We start from the raw sequence: 17,187 nt of genomic DNA, 5'->3' as shown, positions 1-17,187 counted from the left end.
TTTTAGGCTGCAATTATTGTGTACACATTCTTCCTAGAGTTTTCTTTATATATAAATATGTATATCTATCTTAAGGCTAGCCTAAGTCTACATCAACAGTGGATAATTATGTATGATTTTGTACGACAAAGCCAGTTGTGAGGCCTTCTAGGAGCTGCGACATCGGAAGCAAGCCTTGAAACCTCGCTTGACGGCCCGAATATTGTGGACGACCTGCTCCTGTGAATATATACAGTGCGTAAGAAGTCTTGCATATACATATAATCTGTACAGCCCACTGACCTGCATAAGGTTGAAGCACATGGCAATTACGGCCATGCCCAGCAGCAAGTATACGGCGCAGAGAATAAAGCTCACCTCAACCTTATCCCTATCGGCGGTTATCTGTGGAGAACAAGAAGTAAATAATTTATAACAAGGAAGAAAGCTAAATATCCTTGCAGTTTTCAATTGGATTACATATTTATACCCTTGCAGGGTATTATAATTTCAGTCAGAAGTTTGCAACGCAATGAAGGAGACGTTTCCGACCCCATAAAGTATATATATTCTTGATCAGCATCAACAGCCGAGTCGATCTAGCCATGTCCGTCTGTCCGTCTGTCCGTCCGTCTGTCCGTTTCTACGCAAACTAGTCCCTCAGTTTTAAAGCTATCTGAATGAAACTTTGCATATAGTCTTCTATATACTCTCACTGCTATATATGTCGGAACGGGCCGGATCGGACGACTATATCATATAGCTGCCATACAAATGTTCAATAAATTTTTAGAAAAAAAACTATAACTTTGCTGTTTTTCAACATTTTTGCACCATTTTTTAGATATAGTCATTTTATATTATTTCTGATTTTTGGTAAAAATTTTATGAAAATCGGACGACTATATGATATAGCTGCCATAGGAACGATCGGGAAATTATTAGGAAAAAAATTATTGCTTCGTTGTTTTTCAACGTATTTTTATCTACTTTGGAATATCAGCTTTTATTATTCTAGAATTTTGGTATAAATTTCATAAAAATCGGACAACTATATCATATAGCTGCCATATAAACCGATCGGTAGATGTATACAAAATGTAAAGCTGGGAATGCAAAACTGTAACTGTCAAACTGTAAACATAATAAGTATAGGTAAAATGTAATGAAATAATATCTGCAAGGGTATATAAACTTCGGCGTACCGAAGTTAGCTTCCTTTCTTGTTTTTTACAGGTTTACAGTAACAGTTATACATTTCCACCTTTACATATTTCTCTATAACCTTTAATCGTTTCTATGCTAACTATATGATATAATATGATATGATTTTCATAAAATTAAACCAAAGTTTTTAAATAATTCAAAATGTCCATATCACAAAGTAGAAGAAAATATGTTGAAAAAGCGCAAAGTTATAAGTTTTTTTCTACAAATTTGTATTCAGATAGCTTTAAAACTGAGGGATATGGCTAGATCGACTCGGCTGTTGATGCTAATTAAAAATATATCGAAATTATAATACCCTGCAAGGCTATAAATATATAATTTTGAACACCTTACCACACGATCGCCTGGCACGAGATCGCCAAATCCAATGCTGCTAAGCGATATGAGGCAGAAGTAGCTGCCATCCAGATAGTTCCAGTCCTCCCAGCGCCCAAAGAGCAAGGCGCCCCACAGGATATACCTTCAGAGGAACAGCCCTTAGTTGTTAGCTATCCTTTAAAAAGCGAATTTTCTTACCCAACCATTACGAATACGCAGACAGTGACTGGGACCGTAATCTCATCCGTGCTACCTCGGATTTCGCGCTCGATATCCGAGTCGGAGTCACTGAAGGGAATGTCCATCAAGCTGGAACTGTGATGGGAACTCCTGGTGTAGTCACTGCTGCTGCTGTTGGAGGTGGTGGTGTTGCTGCTACTGCTGGAGTAGCTGCTGCTTCCCCTGGCATTCTCCATGTCATGCATTTGCAGCTGCAATAAGGAGATACTTCAGCTGAATATTTAAACAAATTTTGGACCACTTACTGCTCTGGCCAGCTGGCGCATTTTTCGTCTCTCGCGGATGATCCGTCGCTTGGCCACACCGGGACAGATGCGGCACAGGCACACCTTGGAGTATATCCACTTGAAGGACTTGGCCAGGACGTCGCCAATGTTGGAGAGGTAGAGCAGGAACAGCGGCATCCCGATTATCGCATACAGAATGGTTACCAGCTTACCCCACTCCGAGTGGGGCGTGATGTTGCCGTAACCAATCGTTGTGATCACCGTCAGCGAATAGAGAAAGGCTCCTGAGAAGCTCCACTGCTCGACGTCGGGTCCCTTTAGTTGCTTCTTCACTATGGCCCGCTGGTACTCCAGCAGCACATCGTTTACCCTGGATATTAAAATGGTTTCCATGTTTCAATTGTACCCTGGATTATCTTCTGATGATGTCTTACCGCTTCCTGTAGGCATGGTGGTCGAAAAAGCTGATGTTCTCCGCCGTGAGCTCCCAAATTCTGGTGAGACATTCCCCGCTATAGTTGCGCGCTATGAACCGATGTGGCTTTTCTAGCTTCAGGCGCTCGTACTCGAATATCTCGATGCCCTGGAATATGAATGCCCCGCCAATTATGTAGAATGTGACTAGCAGGATGATGCCCACATTGCTGAACATAAACGCCGTAAAGTGGCGGCAGTGGTCCTTGAAGCGCTCGAACGCCGGCTTCTCCTTCCGGCGAAAGGAGCTCCGACGCGAGGACATCTCTTAGCTGGTCGCTTCCGCTTCGGTTTCAGTGCCAGTTCCCGTCTCGATTGGCCTTCCACTGGCGCTAGCCTGGACATGCTCGGGTCTGGTATCGGGCCGATACTCGCATAGATCACGACTCCAAGGATTTCCGGCTGCCTAAAGCTAAAAATACCCAATGATATATCCCATTAGTTCATCCCCATCTTCCCCAGCGCAGAGTGGTAAATAAACAAAGGCAGCAAGGCTACTCTATCAAAGTGTTTGGCGGCATAAATCTCCCCGAGGAATAATATGCGTGGCGGTGATGTGTGATCTGTTCTGTGCTGTGTGGTGTTGTGTGGGTGGTTTATTTTCATGGTCTGGGATTATCGCGAAATGTACGATCTTTGCTGCTGGTACTATATTTCTCTAGCTCTGGTGATAAAATATTATAATCACAAATTGCAAAAGATTTAATTGGAAACTAGCATTGATCTCTGAAATCATCAAGATGTAACAAGGACATAATTAATTAACTAAGTAAGTAAAGCTGAAAACATTTTATCCATTTAAAAAAAATATATATTTTTGGGAATAAGATGTAAAACGAAGTGGCCAAAATTACATTACTTACATTCTATGCATGGGACAGGCAGAGAATACAGTTTTTGTCTATCTTTAATGCTAATTATAAAGCTAATTTTCAAGTGTAACCAATTATTTAATTAGTAGTAAAAAGAGTGCTGTTAAATTTAGTAAACAAAAAAAATTTTGTTTCTATAAATAATATTAATGCCCAGTAAAATGATCTTTAGCCCTTAAATTAAATTAAAATTATGTTTATAATCAAATTTATGAATTTTATAATTTATAATTTCAGTGGCTAAGAATTTCAGGATCAATAAATTGTTAAATTATGTATATTTTCGCCCATCTCTTATGCTAATTATACACCCAATTTTTAAATGTAACCAATTATTAAATTTGTTTTAAAAAGAGTGTTGTTAAATTAAGTAAACAAAACAGATTTTGTTTCTTTGGATAAAATTAAGGCATACTAAAATGATCTATAGCCCATTAGATCTTCTTTAAATTATTTTTATAATAAAATTTATGAATATAAAATTCGCATTCTGACAAATCTCTGTGGCTAAGAATTTTAGATCAATAAATTTTCGGAGGTGAGCGCCAGAAATTTCAAATTCCAATTTAATAAATGTCCCAATAAATGTAAACTAATGCGGGGCTTTTTGCCTAATTGATTATATTGATATTGGACTGTATTCCGAGCTGATTGAGATAATCGGCGGACTGTTGGGAATTCTGAAACTGCATGTAACTTATTCGGTTTGACAGTTTTCGAGAGAAAAAGTCAAATATTTTAGCTGAACAGCATGAATGGGATTTTATTTTTAATACATTGTGCTTTCTATGTTTCCTAATAAATGGCCAACATGAACATGAATTATTGGACTACAATCTTGGCAGCTGGCCTATGGAACAGTCACATCATCTCATCTCATCTAACAGAGGAGGAGCAGACTCATCCCGCCGCCCGTCCCCTCGGATTGCTTGTGTGTGGTATTTCAATTTTCTCGCGTGGCCGGTGGGATGACACTCGCCTCTAGATTCGAGAATTGATGGCGTAGCCGTGGCTGTGGCGTCAAATTGGAGAGTTCCTAACGATCCGATGCGCCACTGCGTCCCATCTCATCTCCGTCTGCGGTTGCTGAAATGCCGCAACCGTTGTTTTTGTTTGGTTTTCAATTCTTTTTTTAGGGTTTTATTTAGTGGGTGTGAAATACGAGTTCATTTTGGATTATTTTTATAAACTTCTGTTTTGGACGGGGCCCCGACAGTCATTTGCTTGATTTGTGGCTGTAGCCTCGCCGATCTCTGGGACTGGGAGCTGAGAGCTGGGAGCTGAGAGCTGGGAGCTGGTAGCCTTGGATCTCACCACCTTTACGCATTTCTGGCAGCGGCTAGGTGCGCGTCAGGTAAATATGTGTATTTTTATTGATTCGCTCAAGCATAAATTAAAATCAATTTGCAATCGATGTCTGGCCGTGTATTTACAGGCCAAAACATATTGTGTACCCGTACCCCGCCTGTACATACATACATAATTAAAAAATCCAAACACAAAACAAACACAAACTAAAAATCGTGGCGAAATGTGTTTCCAATGAAAATACACAAGCCGCGGAAGGAAAACACATTAGTGGATGTGGGATGCCATGCCTTTGGCTTTCGCAGGGCGCGAATCCGAGGGGCTGACATAAAAAAGATGCCCACTGTCAATGGGGATGTTTATGTTTTCGTTGCAATTAAGCTATCGTCGAGGAGAGGTTCCACACTACCAGGTCCAGGAGAATATGACGAATGCCAAGTTAGAGTGCATTTTGTGGCCGGCAATTAAAGTGCAGTTCTGGTGAGTTTGTCGAGATATTTTTGGCATGATGTGCCGGCAGGCGGCAGGCACAGTCATTAGCCCGAAATGTCTGTTTCTCGTAGCATTAAAAATTTTAATTATAATTGCTCTGAGCACTTTTCAGACATTTATGCTAACCCAAATCCAAAGATTACCGACAAAAAGATCAAAGCAGCAAGCGAAGGAAACGGCCAGCTAATGTATTGTAGTCTTTTTTATATCGACGAAATCTTGTATTATTATTCTATATATTGGGTGGAAACTAGTCGAGCAAAGAGGCTGCTTCTGGGAAGTAAAAGCTGCTTGGACTTGGCCAATTGAGTTGCCTTTTTAGTTAGCAACTAAATTACGTCATGTCCTTGGATTTCTGTTTATGCGAGAGATGATGGAAAATGATTGGAAACACACTTCTGATGCTGTGTTTACATTCACAGTTCTTGGTAGTCTCTGCAGGTGTGCCCTCAAAATTGAGTTCATCATTGCGAAAGTCTCCTCAGCCAATCCCCGGTGTCAGTTGTCAATCATTCTCCTTGGGCAGGGTTTATTTCATTTGTAGGTCCTTCGGCCAGCACACTTGCACAATTAATTCTCAACATTTAATTTGCCATGCCAAGAGGAAAATGCTTAAATATGACAGACAGCCACAGAATGTTAAGTGTCAGCGGCTACACGAGAGAAGATTTTAAAATTTAATTACAGTGAAAAATCTCGGTGACAATGCGGGGGAAGCAGCGGCATGGAAAATAAGAAATTACGGCGACGACATCATCGCCAATGGCACATTGATGGCCCGAATACGTGGCGACCACGTCCGACATGACGGATCGGCCAGGCACCGGCGGAGCGGATGCGGATGGAGGTGTGTACCTTTGCCAGAACGTGTGTGCGAGCCAAAAACTAATTTTCGTGCATTGACCGCGGCAGGCTGGACGAATTGGTTGCGTATCGAGTTGCTGCTTGGGCGGGCAAAAAATCTTAATACAGTACATAAAAAAAAACATCTACATTTTTGGTAATTTAAAAGAGCACAATGTTCTATGACCACTGTAGTTTTTAACACTTAAGCCTTTCGTTTTCAAAAGCATAAGAGAGCACATGAAAAATTATATTAAATTATGATAGATTAGATATTTCAATTAACCCATTTTTGCAAAACAATTTTCTGTATTTTCTTCTGTACAAATAATGTGATTTTCTTTTTTCGAAAGTTTTTATCTCTCCTCCAGCTGAATACCCTTTTCTTTACCTTACTTAATAAGTCTTTAAATAAATGAAAAATAAATGTTTTTAAGATTACAATTGATATTCTATTTTCCCTTATAGATCTCTCTGCATGAAACTATCTAGTAGTACATAATTTTGATAGGAAAAGGATTGGTATACATATGTATATGATTTCTGGCAATAACTGGAGAATCTTATGCTCTCAAGAAGACCTGAAAATTAGCATTCTTTAAATTAATATCATTATATGATTACTTTTGGGACAAATCAAATATTAAACACCACACAACAAAGTCAAAAAAGCATTAATTTCAAGGTTTATTTGAATTTGGTTAAAAATCTAAAAAGACTGAATTTAAAATTTTACAAATTTTAAAATGGTAATTTTTAACAATTAACAATTTTAACCTCTTTTAATATTTTGAAAAAAAAAAAAAAAAAATATATTAATAATAATTTAATTTTTTCAATTATTTATAATTATTAATACCCTGAAAGGGTATGAACATCAAGATATTAGTTTTATTGATACCAATTATAAACAGGGTACAACATAAATCAATTGGGTTTTGAAATCATAAAAAAAGCACAGCTATGCTATAAAATGATCATGACAAAGTATAAGTTCTTGTTTAGTTATAAAATAAATATAACACAAAAATCTAGTAATAGATTTTGAGTATTACTTTCCGAGTGCCATTACTGCCTGTCTTCAAGTTGATCCGCGTTTCACGAACCTGTTTATTATGGCTATTGCCTCCGTCGGCTGATTGTGGTGCTGATGGAGATGGTGATGCCACTGATGCTGATGCAGTAGCTCCTTGCCAGATGCTCACCCGTGACGTCATGCGGCTCGGCTGGCCTTTGTTGGGGCTTCGGCTGCTCCGATTCGTTTATTTTAGCAGCTGATGTATTTCGGAACTATGCATGTGGAATATTATTTATGTTTGGGCGCTCTGTATATTATTTTATCAGTGTTATTCAACGCACGCCACGAAATTCCACCGATCAGCTATTTTACAGATTTTCCTTAGCCATAGCCTGTACCCCGATTTCGATTTCAGATTCGCATATCTCCGGATAATCTGCCCAAAAGAACTTCTTAGCCCCGGTTGGCGTGCTTGGTTCTCTGTTTATTTTTAACCACACTACACTTCACTTCACTTTTCAAATCCGTTGCCGATCCAAATGCGAAAGCGATCCCGGAGCAAGTGCCTCATTCGCCGGCGGAGGTGCGCTCTGCTCGACGTTCCGCTGGCCACTGGCCGGACTCTCGCACCCGTATTAATAGACGCGGCACGGCGTACACAAAGCGTCTAACTTGACGCGCTACCTGTGACGTCGCTGCGCCTCCATTGTTGGACTCGGAATGGAAGCCGGCGGTCTTTCGCCACCGAGGATACCGCAGCGAGAGAGCCAACGGAATTCCACTCTCAGCCGGTGGTGCCGGTCGCCACGATTCGCTCATGCCCTGCACTAAAATATCAGCACTATCTGGAAATAGATCGATCGAGTTAAATATAGATTGAAAATCAAGAAAGCTTGAGGATAAAACAGTTAATTTGTCTGGGCCGATCTGATTAGCTTAATATATTTAATACATATGTACATGTTAATGTGAAAATCTGTGTATAAAATACAGGCCCAAAATTATTGGGCTGTATCAGCGCCGATTCCGAATCTGAATAAACCGGAAATCGGATTTAGCCTCCACGACAATCGTTTTGGTCCACTGGTCATAGGTAGCCCCATAACGATTGAAAATTAACGCATTGGTAATGGGTAGAATGATAGTGACCACAAAAAGCTTAACCAGCGACCGGAAAATGGCCCGTCTGATATTGAGCCTCCCTGCCGGATAGGCCAAGACGTTCTGTGCCTGCCGGTAGTTCAGCCCACCGTTCCGGCGAAACTGCACCACTGCGCCTGCGGTCACAATGCGTATCCCCATCAGCCACTTGCCGGGAGTGGTTCCATTGCAGCAGCTGGTCCACAGCGGCTCGTAGCAGAGCCCGGCGAGCTTTAGAAGCGTCCTGGCGAGAAGCGTCTGAGGAGATAAAGATGCCAGAAAGTAGTACATGATCACATCATCCGTCACCACCCACCAAACCAATTCCTTTCCGATGCCGGGAAACTGGCTAACAAGCAAGCGCGCAATGAGGACCTTCAGAAAAATAAGGAGGTAGATGTCGATGGCCTGCGCTACAGCTCGTTTCCATAAGGGCGCCAAAGTGACCAAGTAGCCGCTCCGCCGGTGTCTTAGGCGACGATGATCAGGACGATTATTTTGGCCAGGGAGTATTCCAAGAGCTCCGGCTTGTGCAGCCGCTTGAATCGGGCGCGGCTGGTAAAGTCCAAAAGTATCTCTGGGCTGGCCTCCGTTCGGTGTGCGAAAGAGCTGCGGGTATTTGGCAAGCAGATATGCCGGGAACCCCAACATGGCCTCCTGGGCCTGATGAGCCTGTTTGGCCCACTCATCGAGGCTGGCAAAGTAAGCCTCCTTGGCACACAGGTTTTGCTCCTTTGACATTATGTTTTACCTCGATTATTTAGGATTTTATTATTAATTCTTCTTTATGGTGTCGACTTCCAGCAGACTTAAATAATACAATACCCGGCGGCTAAAGAAATAAGTACAGAACAATTACAAATTGCCACAATTTTAAAATAAAGTTTGAAATGTTTACCTTCGATACCCGGAATATTGTTAAGAATCGATGTATCGTGAGCTGTCAAATCATCGAAATACCGATACTATCGTTAAAATATATGGGGTCGTCTTGTTAAATATATTGAAAATGAAATTACAGTTAGTAAAATCAGGTTTTGTAAATAAGAAATGTCCTTATATTTTTGGAAAATATTAAAATTAACAATAATTGTTGGATTCTGCTAATATATAAATTGCGGTTACTTTCTCTAGTACTTACGCAGTTTAGAATACAAGTTTCTTGTTAATTTTTAAAACTTCGTTCTTGTTATTATATAATTTAAGTTAGTAGTTAGCAATTTGTAATAATTTTTAGTAATTTTTAAGCGAAAAAAATACGATTTCAAGTTTATTTTTGTTATACCGATAGTTACACCGATATGCTGTCCGAACCCAATCGATAGTATCGATAGGGCCATATTTTGACATCTCTAATCTGGTGGCCATCTTCCTTTCTAGAGAATCGCGTTTGCAAAACGACGTGTTTAAAACCTTTTCAAGTGTTTTAAAAGGTAATTAGCCATGGAAAATAGTTAAATACGTCGCAGAAAGCCGCCACCAAACGTCCTGTGACCCGGCGCGTGGAGGCAGTGACCATGGGAAGCGTTAAAACGCAGGCCGCGAGCGCTCGGTCACACGTGGAGACATAGGAGCTCCGAACGGACGGCTGTGAGGTTATGTTGATTCTCACGGAGACGACAACAACAGCCCGGAGTGGCGGCCAATCTGCGGGGATCCTGAGTGAAGAAAGCCACTAATTACTGTCCATTGCATTGCAGCTCCGTCAAAATGTCCGGTACAACCGCCACCATCCGCACCCGCAAGTTCATGACCAACCGCCTGCTCGCCAGGAAACAGATGGTCTGCGATGTCCTGCACCCTGGTCTGTCGTCGGTGAACAAAACCGAGATCCGCGAGAAGCTCGCCGCCATGTACAAGGTCACCCCCGATGTGGTCTTCGTGTTCGGTTTCCGCACAAACTTTGGCGGCGGCCGCTCCACGGGCTTCGCCCTCATCTACGACACCCTGGACTTCGCCAAGAAGTTCGAGCCCAAGTACCGCCTGGCCCGTCACGGCCTCTTCGAGCAGAAGAAGCAGACCCGCAAGCAGCGCAAGGAGCGTCGCAACAGGATGAAGAAGGTGCGCGGCACTGCCAAGGCCAAGATCGGTACTGGCAAGAAGTAAGCGCTGCCCCGCCGGAAGACCCCGCGGGTGGGTCACTTCAGTGGGTTGTCGGCTCGCTGGAAACGCTCCCCGACAATTCCCAAAAGCTGCTGGTTATGCGTTAGTTACACTTTTTTATCAACCATCCAACAACGGACAAAACAAAATCAGTGTTTACTTTTGGAGCGGCTTTTGTTTGTAAACTAAGGAAATAAAACTCTAAAAGTATACAAGTTTTTGTGGTTAAATGATTGGGAGTGTGTGCGCGTGAGCCCATTGATTGTGGAAACGATTATATCTGTAATTTATATACCTGGAAGGAAAGCCATTTCAATAATCCATTCTTAGCACCGCTTCTCTTAATTAAATAAACAAAAGGAATTTGTTATAAATCTTTGTGCTTGCAAGAAAATTGGTCTAAAAGTTTATTTTAATCTATTTAACAAATACTGAAAATGGGCGCTTACAGAGATATTAATTAAGGAATTGCTATGATAGTTACTATAATGTGTATAAACTTAATATAAATTAAATTAATAATTATTTTCTGTTACTATTCATAAAAATACCAATGAAAATGAAAAGCATGTGCGGTCGCACTAAAATGTGGTAGCTTTTGGTATATTTGTAAGAAATTCGTATATTTTTGTAAGCCGGGTGGTATTTTACAACGGCCAAGTCGCAGTCACACTGAATACAGAATATTTGTAAAAAAATTTTTAAAACATTTTAAATGATCCTGCCAAGTCCTGCGGGGAACATTCGGGACAGCCAGCAGCAACAATCACGCGCAGAGGCCGCCGAACGTGCCTAAGAATGTCTAGTTCAAACGGTGGCGCCGCAGCGGGGGGCGGAGGCAGTGGAGGCGTCGCTTCCCCTGGCGATTGGATTTGCCCTGATTTCGAGTGAGTGCAGGGAGATAGATGCAGGGACAGCGGCCACCTCGCGGAACAGTCGAGACGGGCGGAGAGTGCAGCGAATCTTACCTTTCCCCGATTTTGCAGCTGTCGCCATCTAAATTTTGCCCGCCGGTCGCAGTGCAACAAATGCGATCGCGACCGTGATAGCAGTGATAAGCCAGAACGGGAGCGGGATCGGGAGCGCGGCAACGGAAGCAGCAGCAGCAGTAGCAGCTCCAGCAAGAAAAAGCTGGGAACCGAAATTGGTAAGGCGGCGGCTGACAAGTCCCGGGGCCTGTTCAGCGCCGAGGATTGGCAGTGCAGCAAGTGCGCCAACGTGAACTGGGCTCGCCGGCAGACCTGCAATATGTGTAATGCTCCCAAGTTCTCGGATGTAGAGGAACGCACTGGTGAGTCCTGCAGGCTCTATTTCTTCCTTTCCCTGCAGTCCTCTAAAATCCTATATTACAGGTTTTGGCGGAGGGTACAACGATCGCGGCGTAGTGGAGTATAAGGATCGCCAGGATTCGGACAGCGAGTACGATGAGTTTGGGCGGCGCAAAAAGCGAAAGCACGGTGAGCATCGTGAGGACTCCAAGCGAGCAAGGAGGGCCAGCCGCGATGAGCAGCCGCTGGAGGAAGAGGACGACGACGAGGATGATGAGGGCGACCTGTCCAAGTACGATCTTTGGGGAGACGACGACGACGACGACAAGGTAACATCGTCGGAAGTCAAGAGCAAGGAGCCCACGGGCAGTGGCGACAAGGGAACGACCAAGGAGCGCAAACGGGCCTCTCGTGACTCCACATCTTCCGTTTCCTCCTCCTCGTCATCGTCTAGTTCGTCTAGCTCCAGTGACTCGTCGTCGAGCAGCTCGAGTAGCGGCTCCAGCCGAGGAAGGCGCTAGCCTCCATCTTACCGTTTAGGAACTTCACCTTAATTGCATCTGTTTTTACACATTTCTACACGGCAATGCCAATCATTGCACGTTTATTTATTCGCCATTATGCGCTGCTCTGGAACGTGCTATGCGGTACGATGTCCAGTCTCTACACTAAAAGTATAATAAAACGTATAATTTAAGAACATCAGCATTTACATTTATTGTAAGACTCCGTAACATTAAAGAACGGGCCTAATTGAAGCCATCCTCGTTTTGTTTCTGGCTGCTGGCAGCTTCCTCCGCCTGCCGCAGCTCCTTGAGCTGGGCCAGCTGCCTCTTCGATTCTGCGATGTGCTCTTCGGTCACAGTCACTGGCACGTCGCAGGAAATCTGCTCCTGTCGCACAAACTGCATCTTTTTGATGGCCTCCTCCAAGAAGGGTATCTGCTGGGCCTGCAACTGCTTGTGGTAGGCCTCCAGACGCTCCTCCTTCAGGTTTTCGCAGTAGGTGTCGGTCAGCTTCTGCAAAGACTCCTTGCGCGTGATCCAATGGAATTGTGCGGGCGGTGGCTTGTACACCAGGTCGAGCCTCTCGAGAATCCACTCGAAGCGTGGATAGTCCCAGCGTCTCAGGTATTTGAGGAACTTTTTGCGCTTGTCTATCAGCTCCTTGAGTCGCACCTTGATCATCTTGTCGCGCGGATGCGAGTCCATGCGCTCCTGGTAGCGGCGAATCACCGCGGTCATTTTGGCCACTAAAATTCTGTGAGTTAGCAAACTGGAATTGGAATTGGCTGTCCACAAACATACACTTGGCTTCCATGGATCCGAAATCCTGAGCGTGCCTCTGCACTTCCTTGACCATCTCATCGCGGTAGAACTTTGTGGTCAGGTAGCTGGCGTTGTTGCTCAGCAGGAACTGGGCCTTTACAGCCTCATCGGCTTTTTCCAGCTCCTTGCAGTCCCTGAACTCCGGCAGGATCTCGTTGGGGTTCAGCGGTGGCAGCTTGCTCAGATCGCCGCTCTTCTCCGGCTTGAAGCACGCGATCTTTTCCGGTCGCACCCATTTGATCTTCAGGTCGGACTTGAAGGCATATTCACGGACAAACTGGCGCGGCACCGCCTGCGCTACGTTCAATAGTTTATTCATTAAATTGTGTTTATTTGTCGGAAAGTCGTCGAGGTTATATCACAAAAAAGGAAAATAGTGGAATTATCTGGTCACATTGTGAACAGCTGTTTTGTACTAAAGCTAATCGACTAATCGATTTTTGAATTATGCGATTATTTTAGTGTGTACACACTTATTTTTCATTTAACTCGTGTTTGCCATCCCTAGCCTTTATCAACAGCTGGAGCACATTTGTTGCTGTTTTCTTTTCTTTTGTCTTTCAACTTGTTTCGGAGTTATTGTGCGTTTTTTGTGACTATAGAGGTGAATCTCAGCATGGCGCACATGTCCCACATGCTCCAGCAACCGTCAACGCCCTCCAGCGTAGGCTCCAGCTCCTCCCGCACTATGTCTCTGATGGAGAAGCAGAAGTACATCGAAGACTATGACTTTCCCTACTGCGACGAGAGCAACAAATATGAAAAGGTGGCGAAAATTGGCCAGGGAACCTTCGGGTAAGTGGGAAGTCGTCCTTTCAGGCTTGCATTCATTATCCTTCTTAATTTCCAGGGAGGTGTTCAAGGCCCGCGAGAAGAAGAGCAACAAAAAGTTTGTGGCCATGAAGAAGGTGCTGATGGACAACGAAAAAGAGGGCGTGAGTCAACAAACAATTACACAAAATCATGAAATACACGAATTATGTGTTATTTTTCTAGTTCCCCATCACAGCGTTACGTGAGATCCGAATCCTGCAGCTGCTGAAACACGAGAATGTGGTGAATTTGATTGAGATTTGCCGTACCAAGGCCACAGCCACCAACGGCTACAGATCCACATTTTACTTAGTTTTCGACTTCTGCGAGCACGATTTGGCTGGCCTCTTGTCCAACATGAATGTCAAGTTCAGTCTGGGCGAGATCAAGAAGGTGATGCAGCAGCTGCTCAATGGCCTTTACTACATACACAGCAACAAGGTAAGTTCCGGTTGTAGAGTCTCATGACAACATGACCCACTTGTTAAATCCCCAGATCCTGCATCGTGACATGAAAGCTGCCAATGTGCTGATAACCAAGCACGGCATCTTAAAGCTGGCTGATTTTGGTTTGGCTCGTGCCTTTAGCATTCCCAAAAACGAGAGTAAGAATCGCTACACCAACCGTGTGGTGACGCTGTGGTACCGCCCGCCAGAACTGTTGCTGGGCGATCGGAACTACGGTCCGCCTGTGGACATGTGGGGAGCCGGATGCATCATGGCCGAGATGTGGACCCGCTCGCCCATTATGCAGGGCAATACGGAGCAGCAACAGCTGACCTTCATCTCGCAGCTATGCGGCTCCTTTACGCCGGACGTGTGGCCGGGCGTGGAGGAACTGGAGCTGTACAAGTCCATTGAGTTGCCAAAGAACCAGAAGCGTCGCGTCAAGGAGCGACTACGTCCGTATGTCAAGGACCCCACCGGCTGTGATCTGCTGGACAAGTTGCTGACTCTGGACCCGAAGAAACGCATTGATGCCGACACGGCACTCAACCACGACTTCTTCTGGACGGATCCCATGCCCAGCGACCTGAGCAAGATGTTGTCCCAGCATCTGCAGAGCATGTTCGAGTATCTGGCGCAGCCAAGGCGCAGTAACCAGATGAGGAACTACCACCAGCAGCTGACCACCATGAACCAGAAGCCGCAGGACAATAGCATGATCGACAGGGTCTGGTAGACTGGTTTCCACACCCATTTGTTGCAGTAAGACTCTCACTATCAACTTAGTTTAAGGTATTAGGTTAGGATCATAACCATAAAGATTTGCATTTGCAAATAAAACTCCTTCAAATGCATAGTTTTCTTTATGAAATTATTAGAGTATTTAAAAAGCGGCTTTCCACTGTTAAATTTCCGATAACTCCGATAATTATTTCCCTGCTTAGTGTGTACACACTGGTGGCAAAATGCACGTTGAGCAGCAGCAACAAAAGGTAAACAAGGCCAAAAAGGTGGATAAAAAGCAACGACGATGTCTGGCAATCATCAAAAGCGACTGCGAAGTGATCCCTAGCGAGGACCCCACCACCTATCTGGCGATCCTCAACGTGGGACTCAGCAATGGACTCACCGAGGAGTGTCTACTTCAGGCGGCGGCCGGCACAGGTGGCAAAGTCACCGAGGTGGTTATGTTACCGGGTAAATCGTACTGCTTCCTGGTCTGCGATACTCTAGAGGATGCGCAGGCCATATACCAGGGAATGCACAACGTCTCCAACATAGGACAACAGGGAGCTGTTGCCTACCTCAGTTACGTCATGGGATTGCCCGCCCTGGCAAGGAAGAACGACTGGAATAGACCCTTGCCCAGTGGACTCTTGGTGCTTCCCGACTTTGTCAGCGAAGAGGAGGAATTAATGCTTTTGCGGTCCATTTCTGAGGATGGGCGAGCCTCTGAGGGAAGTTTAAAGCACAGAAATGTGAAGCACTTTGGGTTCGAGTTTCTTTACGGCGTCAATAATGTGGATCCTGCAAAGCCCCTGGAGCAATCAATACCGTCGGCATGTGATATACTTTGGCCACGTCTTGAGAGCTCCGCTTCCAAGTGGGACTGGAGTACGCCGGACCAGCTGACGGTGAATGAATACGAGCCGGGCCATGGCATACCACCTCACGTGGACACACACAGTGCATTTTTAGATCCCATTCTCTCGCTGTCCTTGCAATCCGATGTGGTGATGGACTTCCGGCGCGGAGAGGAGCTGGTTCAGGTGAGATTACCACGTCGCTCCCTGCTGATCATGTCCGGAGAATCTCGCTATGACTGGACGCATGGCATCAGGCCAAAGCACATCGATGTGGTGCCAAGTGCTTCCGGAGGTTTGACCACTCAGGCTCGCGGCAAGAGAACTTCTCTTACTTTCCGGCGCCTGCGAAGAGGACCCTGCTCATGTTCATATCCCACGCTCTGTGACACGAGACAAACCAAAGCTCCAGAGGAGCTATCCCTCACTCTGGCTGCTCAGGCTGTCAGCCTGGAGCAGCGAAATGTCCACGAGGTGTACGACAAGATAGCAGTTCACTTCAGTGAAACGCGGCACTCGCCTTGGCCCCAAGTAGCCGATTTCCTCAACTCGTTTCATCCCCAGTCTGTGGTGCTGGACGTAGGTTGCGGCAATGGCAAGTATCTGGGATGCAATCCTCAGCTCCTGGCCATTGGTTGCGATCGCGCCCAAGGTCTGCTCGCAGTGGGACGTCAGAAGGGGCAGAATGTCTTTCGGTGCGACTGCCTGAGTGTGCCAGTGCGCTCTGCCAGCATTGATGGCTGCATTAGTATAGCTGTTATCCATCACCTGGCCACTGGAGAGCGTCGGCTGGCCGCTCTTCGTGAGATGGCACGCCTCCTGCGACCTGGTGGCCGCGCTTTGGTCTATGTTTGGGCCAAGGATCAGCGAAAGAATGACAAAAAGTCCGCATACCTTCGGCAAAACAAAGCTGTTAATAAGGAGCGTACCACCGAACAGGAGCAGCGTCAGAAGCAGCAACAACAACAACTGGAGCAGCAGGTACCAAATGACACCCCGCTGCCCGTGCACACCAATCGCACAGAGTTCCAGCAGCAAGATGTCTTGGTGCCCTGGAAGACCAAGGATGAGCAAAAGACTACTTTCTTGCGTTACTATCATGTCTTTGAGGAACAGGAACTGGAGAATCTGGTGTCGCAGCTGCCGGAGGTGCGAATAGTTAGGAGCTACTACGACCAGGGCAATCACTGTGTGATCTTCGAGAAGAAAGACAAATAGGTATATATATGTAATTCGTTTATTTGATTTCAAAAAATACACATTCACACACAGTTTTTCTTTTGTTTGTTTAGTGTTTTTGCCATTTAGCGAATTGAACGTAAACTAAAACTTAGTTAAGCCTACTGTCGACGACGTCCCATCCGTGCGGATGTGGTGTTTCTGTTTATTGTAGCTTTGGACCATAAATTGACAATTCCTTAATAACAACGTTTTGTGTTCCACTGAAGAGTATTTCCAGTTGGTGTAGGTACAAGTGCGGTGTGTATGTACATTTGTATTATTT

At 44.7% G+C, this 17,187-nt stretch overlaps 7 protein-coding genes and 1 long non-coding RNA gene across 10 annotated transcripts; 5 read left to right on the top strand and 3 right to left on the bottom strand.

Annotated features, from left to right (window-relative positions):
• Nucleotide 1: 1 nt before the first annotated feature.
• Nucleotides 2-7,701, bottom strand: sand (sandman). Its single transcript, XM_017172177.3, has 7 exons — nucleotides 7,090-7,701; nucleotides 2,429-2,880; nucleotides 2,013-2,364; nucleotides 1,726-1,958; nucleotides 1,543-1,669; nucleotides 283-384; nucleotides 2-219 (listed from the first exon to the last, which is right to left on the bottom strand). Exons 2-7 carry the CDS (start codon nucleotides 2,731-2,733, stop codon nucleotides 148-150), a joined length of 1,191 nt encoding a protein of 396 aa, XP_017027666.1. The 5' UTR covers nucleotides 2,734-2,880; nucleotides 7,090-7,701; the 3' UTR covers nucleotides 2-147.
• Nucleotides 3,893-5,354, top strand: LOC138928159 (uncharacterized). The gene is made up of 3 exons (XR_011444643.1): nucleotides 3,893-4,694; nucleotides 4,776-5,128; nucleotides 5,253-5,354. It is a non-coding gene; the product is annotated as an uncharacterized lncRNA (long non-coding RNA).
• A 223-nt stretch (nucleotides 7,702-7,924) lies between the features above and the next one.
• Nucleotides 7,925-9,058, bottom strand: LOC108078360 (protein FAM8A1-like). 3 transcript variants are annotated; one of them, XM_070284739.1, is made up of 2 exons: nucleotides 9,040-9,058; nucleotides 7,925-8,973 (listed from the first exon to the last, which is right to left on the bottom strand). In XM_070284739.1, the coding sequence occupies exon 2, from the start codon at nucleotides 8,880-8,882 to the stop codon at nucleotides 8,016-8,018; it is 867 nt and encodes a 288-aa protein (XP_070140840.1). In that variant the 5' UTR covers nucleotides 8,883-8,973; nucleotides 9,040-9,058; the 3' UTR covers nucleotides 7,925-8,015. The 3 variants fall into 3 exon arrangements, with proteins under 3 accessions (XP_070140840.1, XP_017027669.1, XP_017027671.1); XM_017172180.3 differs by lacking the exon at nucleotides 9,040-9,058 and having other exon boundaries at nucleotides 7,925-8,399; nucleotides 8,463-9,027; XM_017172182.3 differs by lacking the exon at nucleotides 9,040-9,058 and having other exon boundaries at nucleotides 8,262-8,399; nucleotides 8,458-9,027.
• Nucleotides 9,059-9,431: 373 nt separating this feature from the next.
• Nucleotides 9,432-10,459, top strand: RpS24 (ribosomal protein S24). The gene is made up of 2 exons (XM_017171851.3): nucleotides 9,432-9,574; nucleotides 9,842-10,459. Exon 2 carries the CDS (start codon nucleotides 9,852-9,854, stop codon nucleotides 10,245-10,247), a length of 396 nt encoding a protein of 131 aa, XP_017027340.1. The 5' UTR covers nucleotides 9,432-9,574; nucleotides 9,842-9,851; the 3' UTR covers nucleotides 10,248-10,459.
• A 429-nt stretch (nucleotides 10,460-10,888) lies between these two features.
• Nucleotides 10,889-12,214, top strand: LOC108078184 (zinc finger Ran-binding domain-containing protein 2). Its single transcript, XM_017171850.3, has 3 exons — nucleotides 10,889-11,131; nucleotides 11,231-11,535; nucleotides 11,597-12,214. The coding sequence occupies exons 1-3, from the start codon at nucleotides 11,043-11,045 to the stop codon at nucleotides 12,031-12,033; spliced, it is 831 nt and encodes a 276-aa protein (XP_017027339.3). The 5' UTR covers nucleotides 10,889-11,042; the 3' UTR covers nucleotides 12,034-12,214.
• On the bottom strand, nucleotides 12,205-13,230 carry bonsai (28S ribosomal protein S15, mitochondrial). Its single transcript, XM_017171849.3, has 2 exons — nucleotides 12,820-13,230; nucleotides 12,205-12,764 (listed from the first exon to the last, which is right to left on the bottom strand). The coding sequence occupies exons 1-2, from the start codon at nucleotides 13,157-13,159 to the stop codon at nucleotides 12,262-12,264; spliced, it is 843 nt and encodes a 280-aa protein (XP_017027338.1). The 5' UTR covers nucleotides 13,160-13,230; the 3' UTR covers nucleotides 12,205-12,261.
• A 102-nt stretch (nucleotides 13,231-13,332) lies between these two features.
• On the top strand, nucleotides 13,333-14,950 carry Cdk9 (Cyclin-dependent kinase 9). Its single transcript, XM_017171848.3, has 4 exons — nucleotides 13,333-13,635; nucleotides 13,691-13,775; nucleotides 13,837-14,094; nucleotides 14,150-14,950. The coding sequence occupies exons 1-4, from the start codon at nucleotides 13,457-13,459 to the stop codon at nucleotides 14,834-14,836; spliced, it is 1,209 nt and encodes a 402-aa protein (XP_017027337.1). The 5' UTR covers nucleotides 13,333-13,456; the 3' UTR covers nucleotides 14,837-14,950.
• Nucleotides 14,951-15,037: 87 nt separating this feature from the next.
• Nucleotides 15,038-17,042, top strand: LOC108078181 (tRNA (carboxymethyluridine(34)-5-O)-methyltransferase ALKBH8). The gene has a single exon (XM_017171847.3). It carries the CDS (start codon nucleotides 15,066-15,068, stop codon nucleotides 16,899-16,901), a length of 1,836 nt encoding a protein of 611 aa, XP_017027336.1. The 5' UTR covers nucleotides 15,038-15,065; the 3' UTR covers nucleotides 16,902-17,042.
• Nucleotides 17,043-17,187: the final 145 nt, after the last annotated feature.

This window comes from Drosophila kikkawai, chromosome 2R (genome assembly GCF_030179895.1).
Source record: "Drosophila kikkawai strain 14028-0561.14 chromosome 2R, DkikHiC1v2, whole genome shotgun sequence".
NCBI lineage: Eukaryota > Metazoa > Arthropoda > Insecta > Diptera > Drosophilidae > Drosophila > Drosophila kikkawai.
Note: the sequence above shows the minus strand (reverse complement) of the source record. Positions and strands in the feature narration are given on the sequence as shown.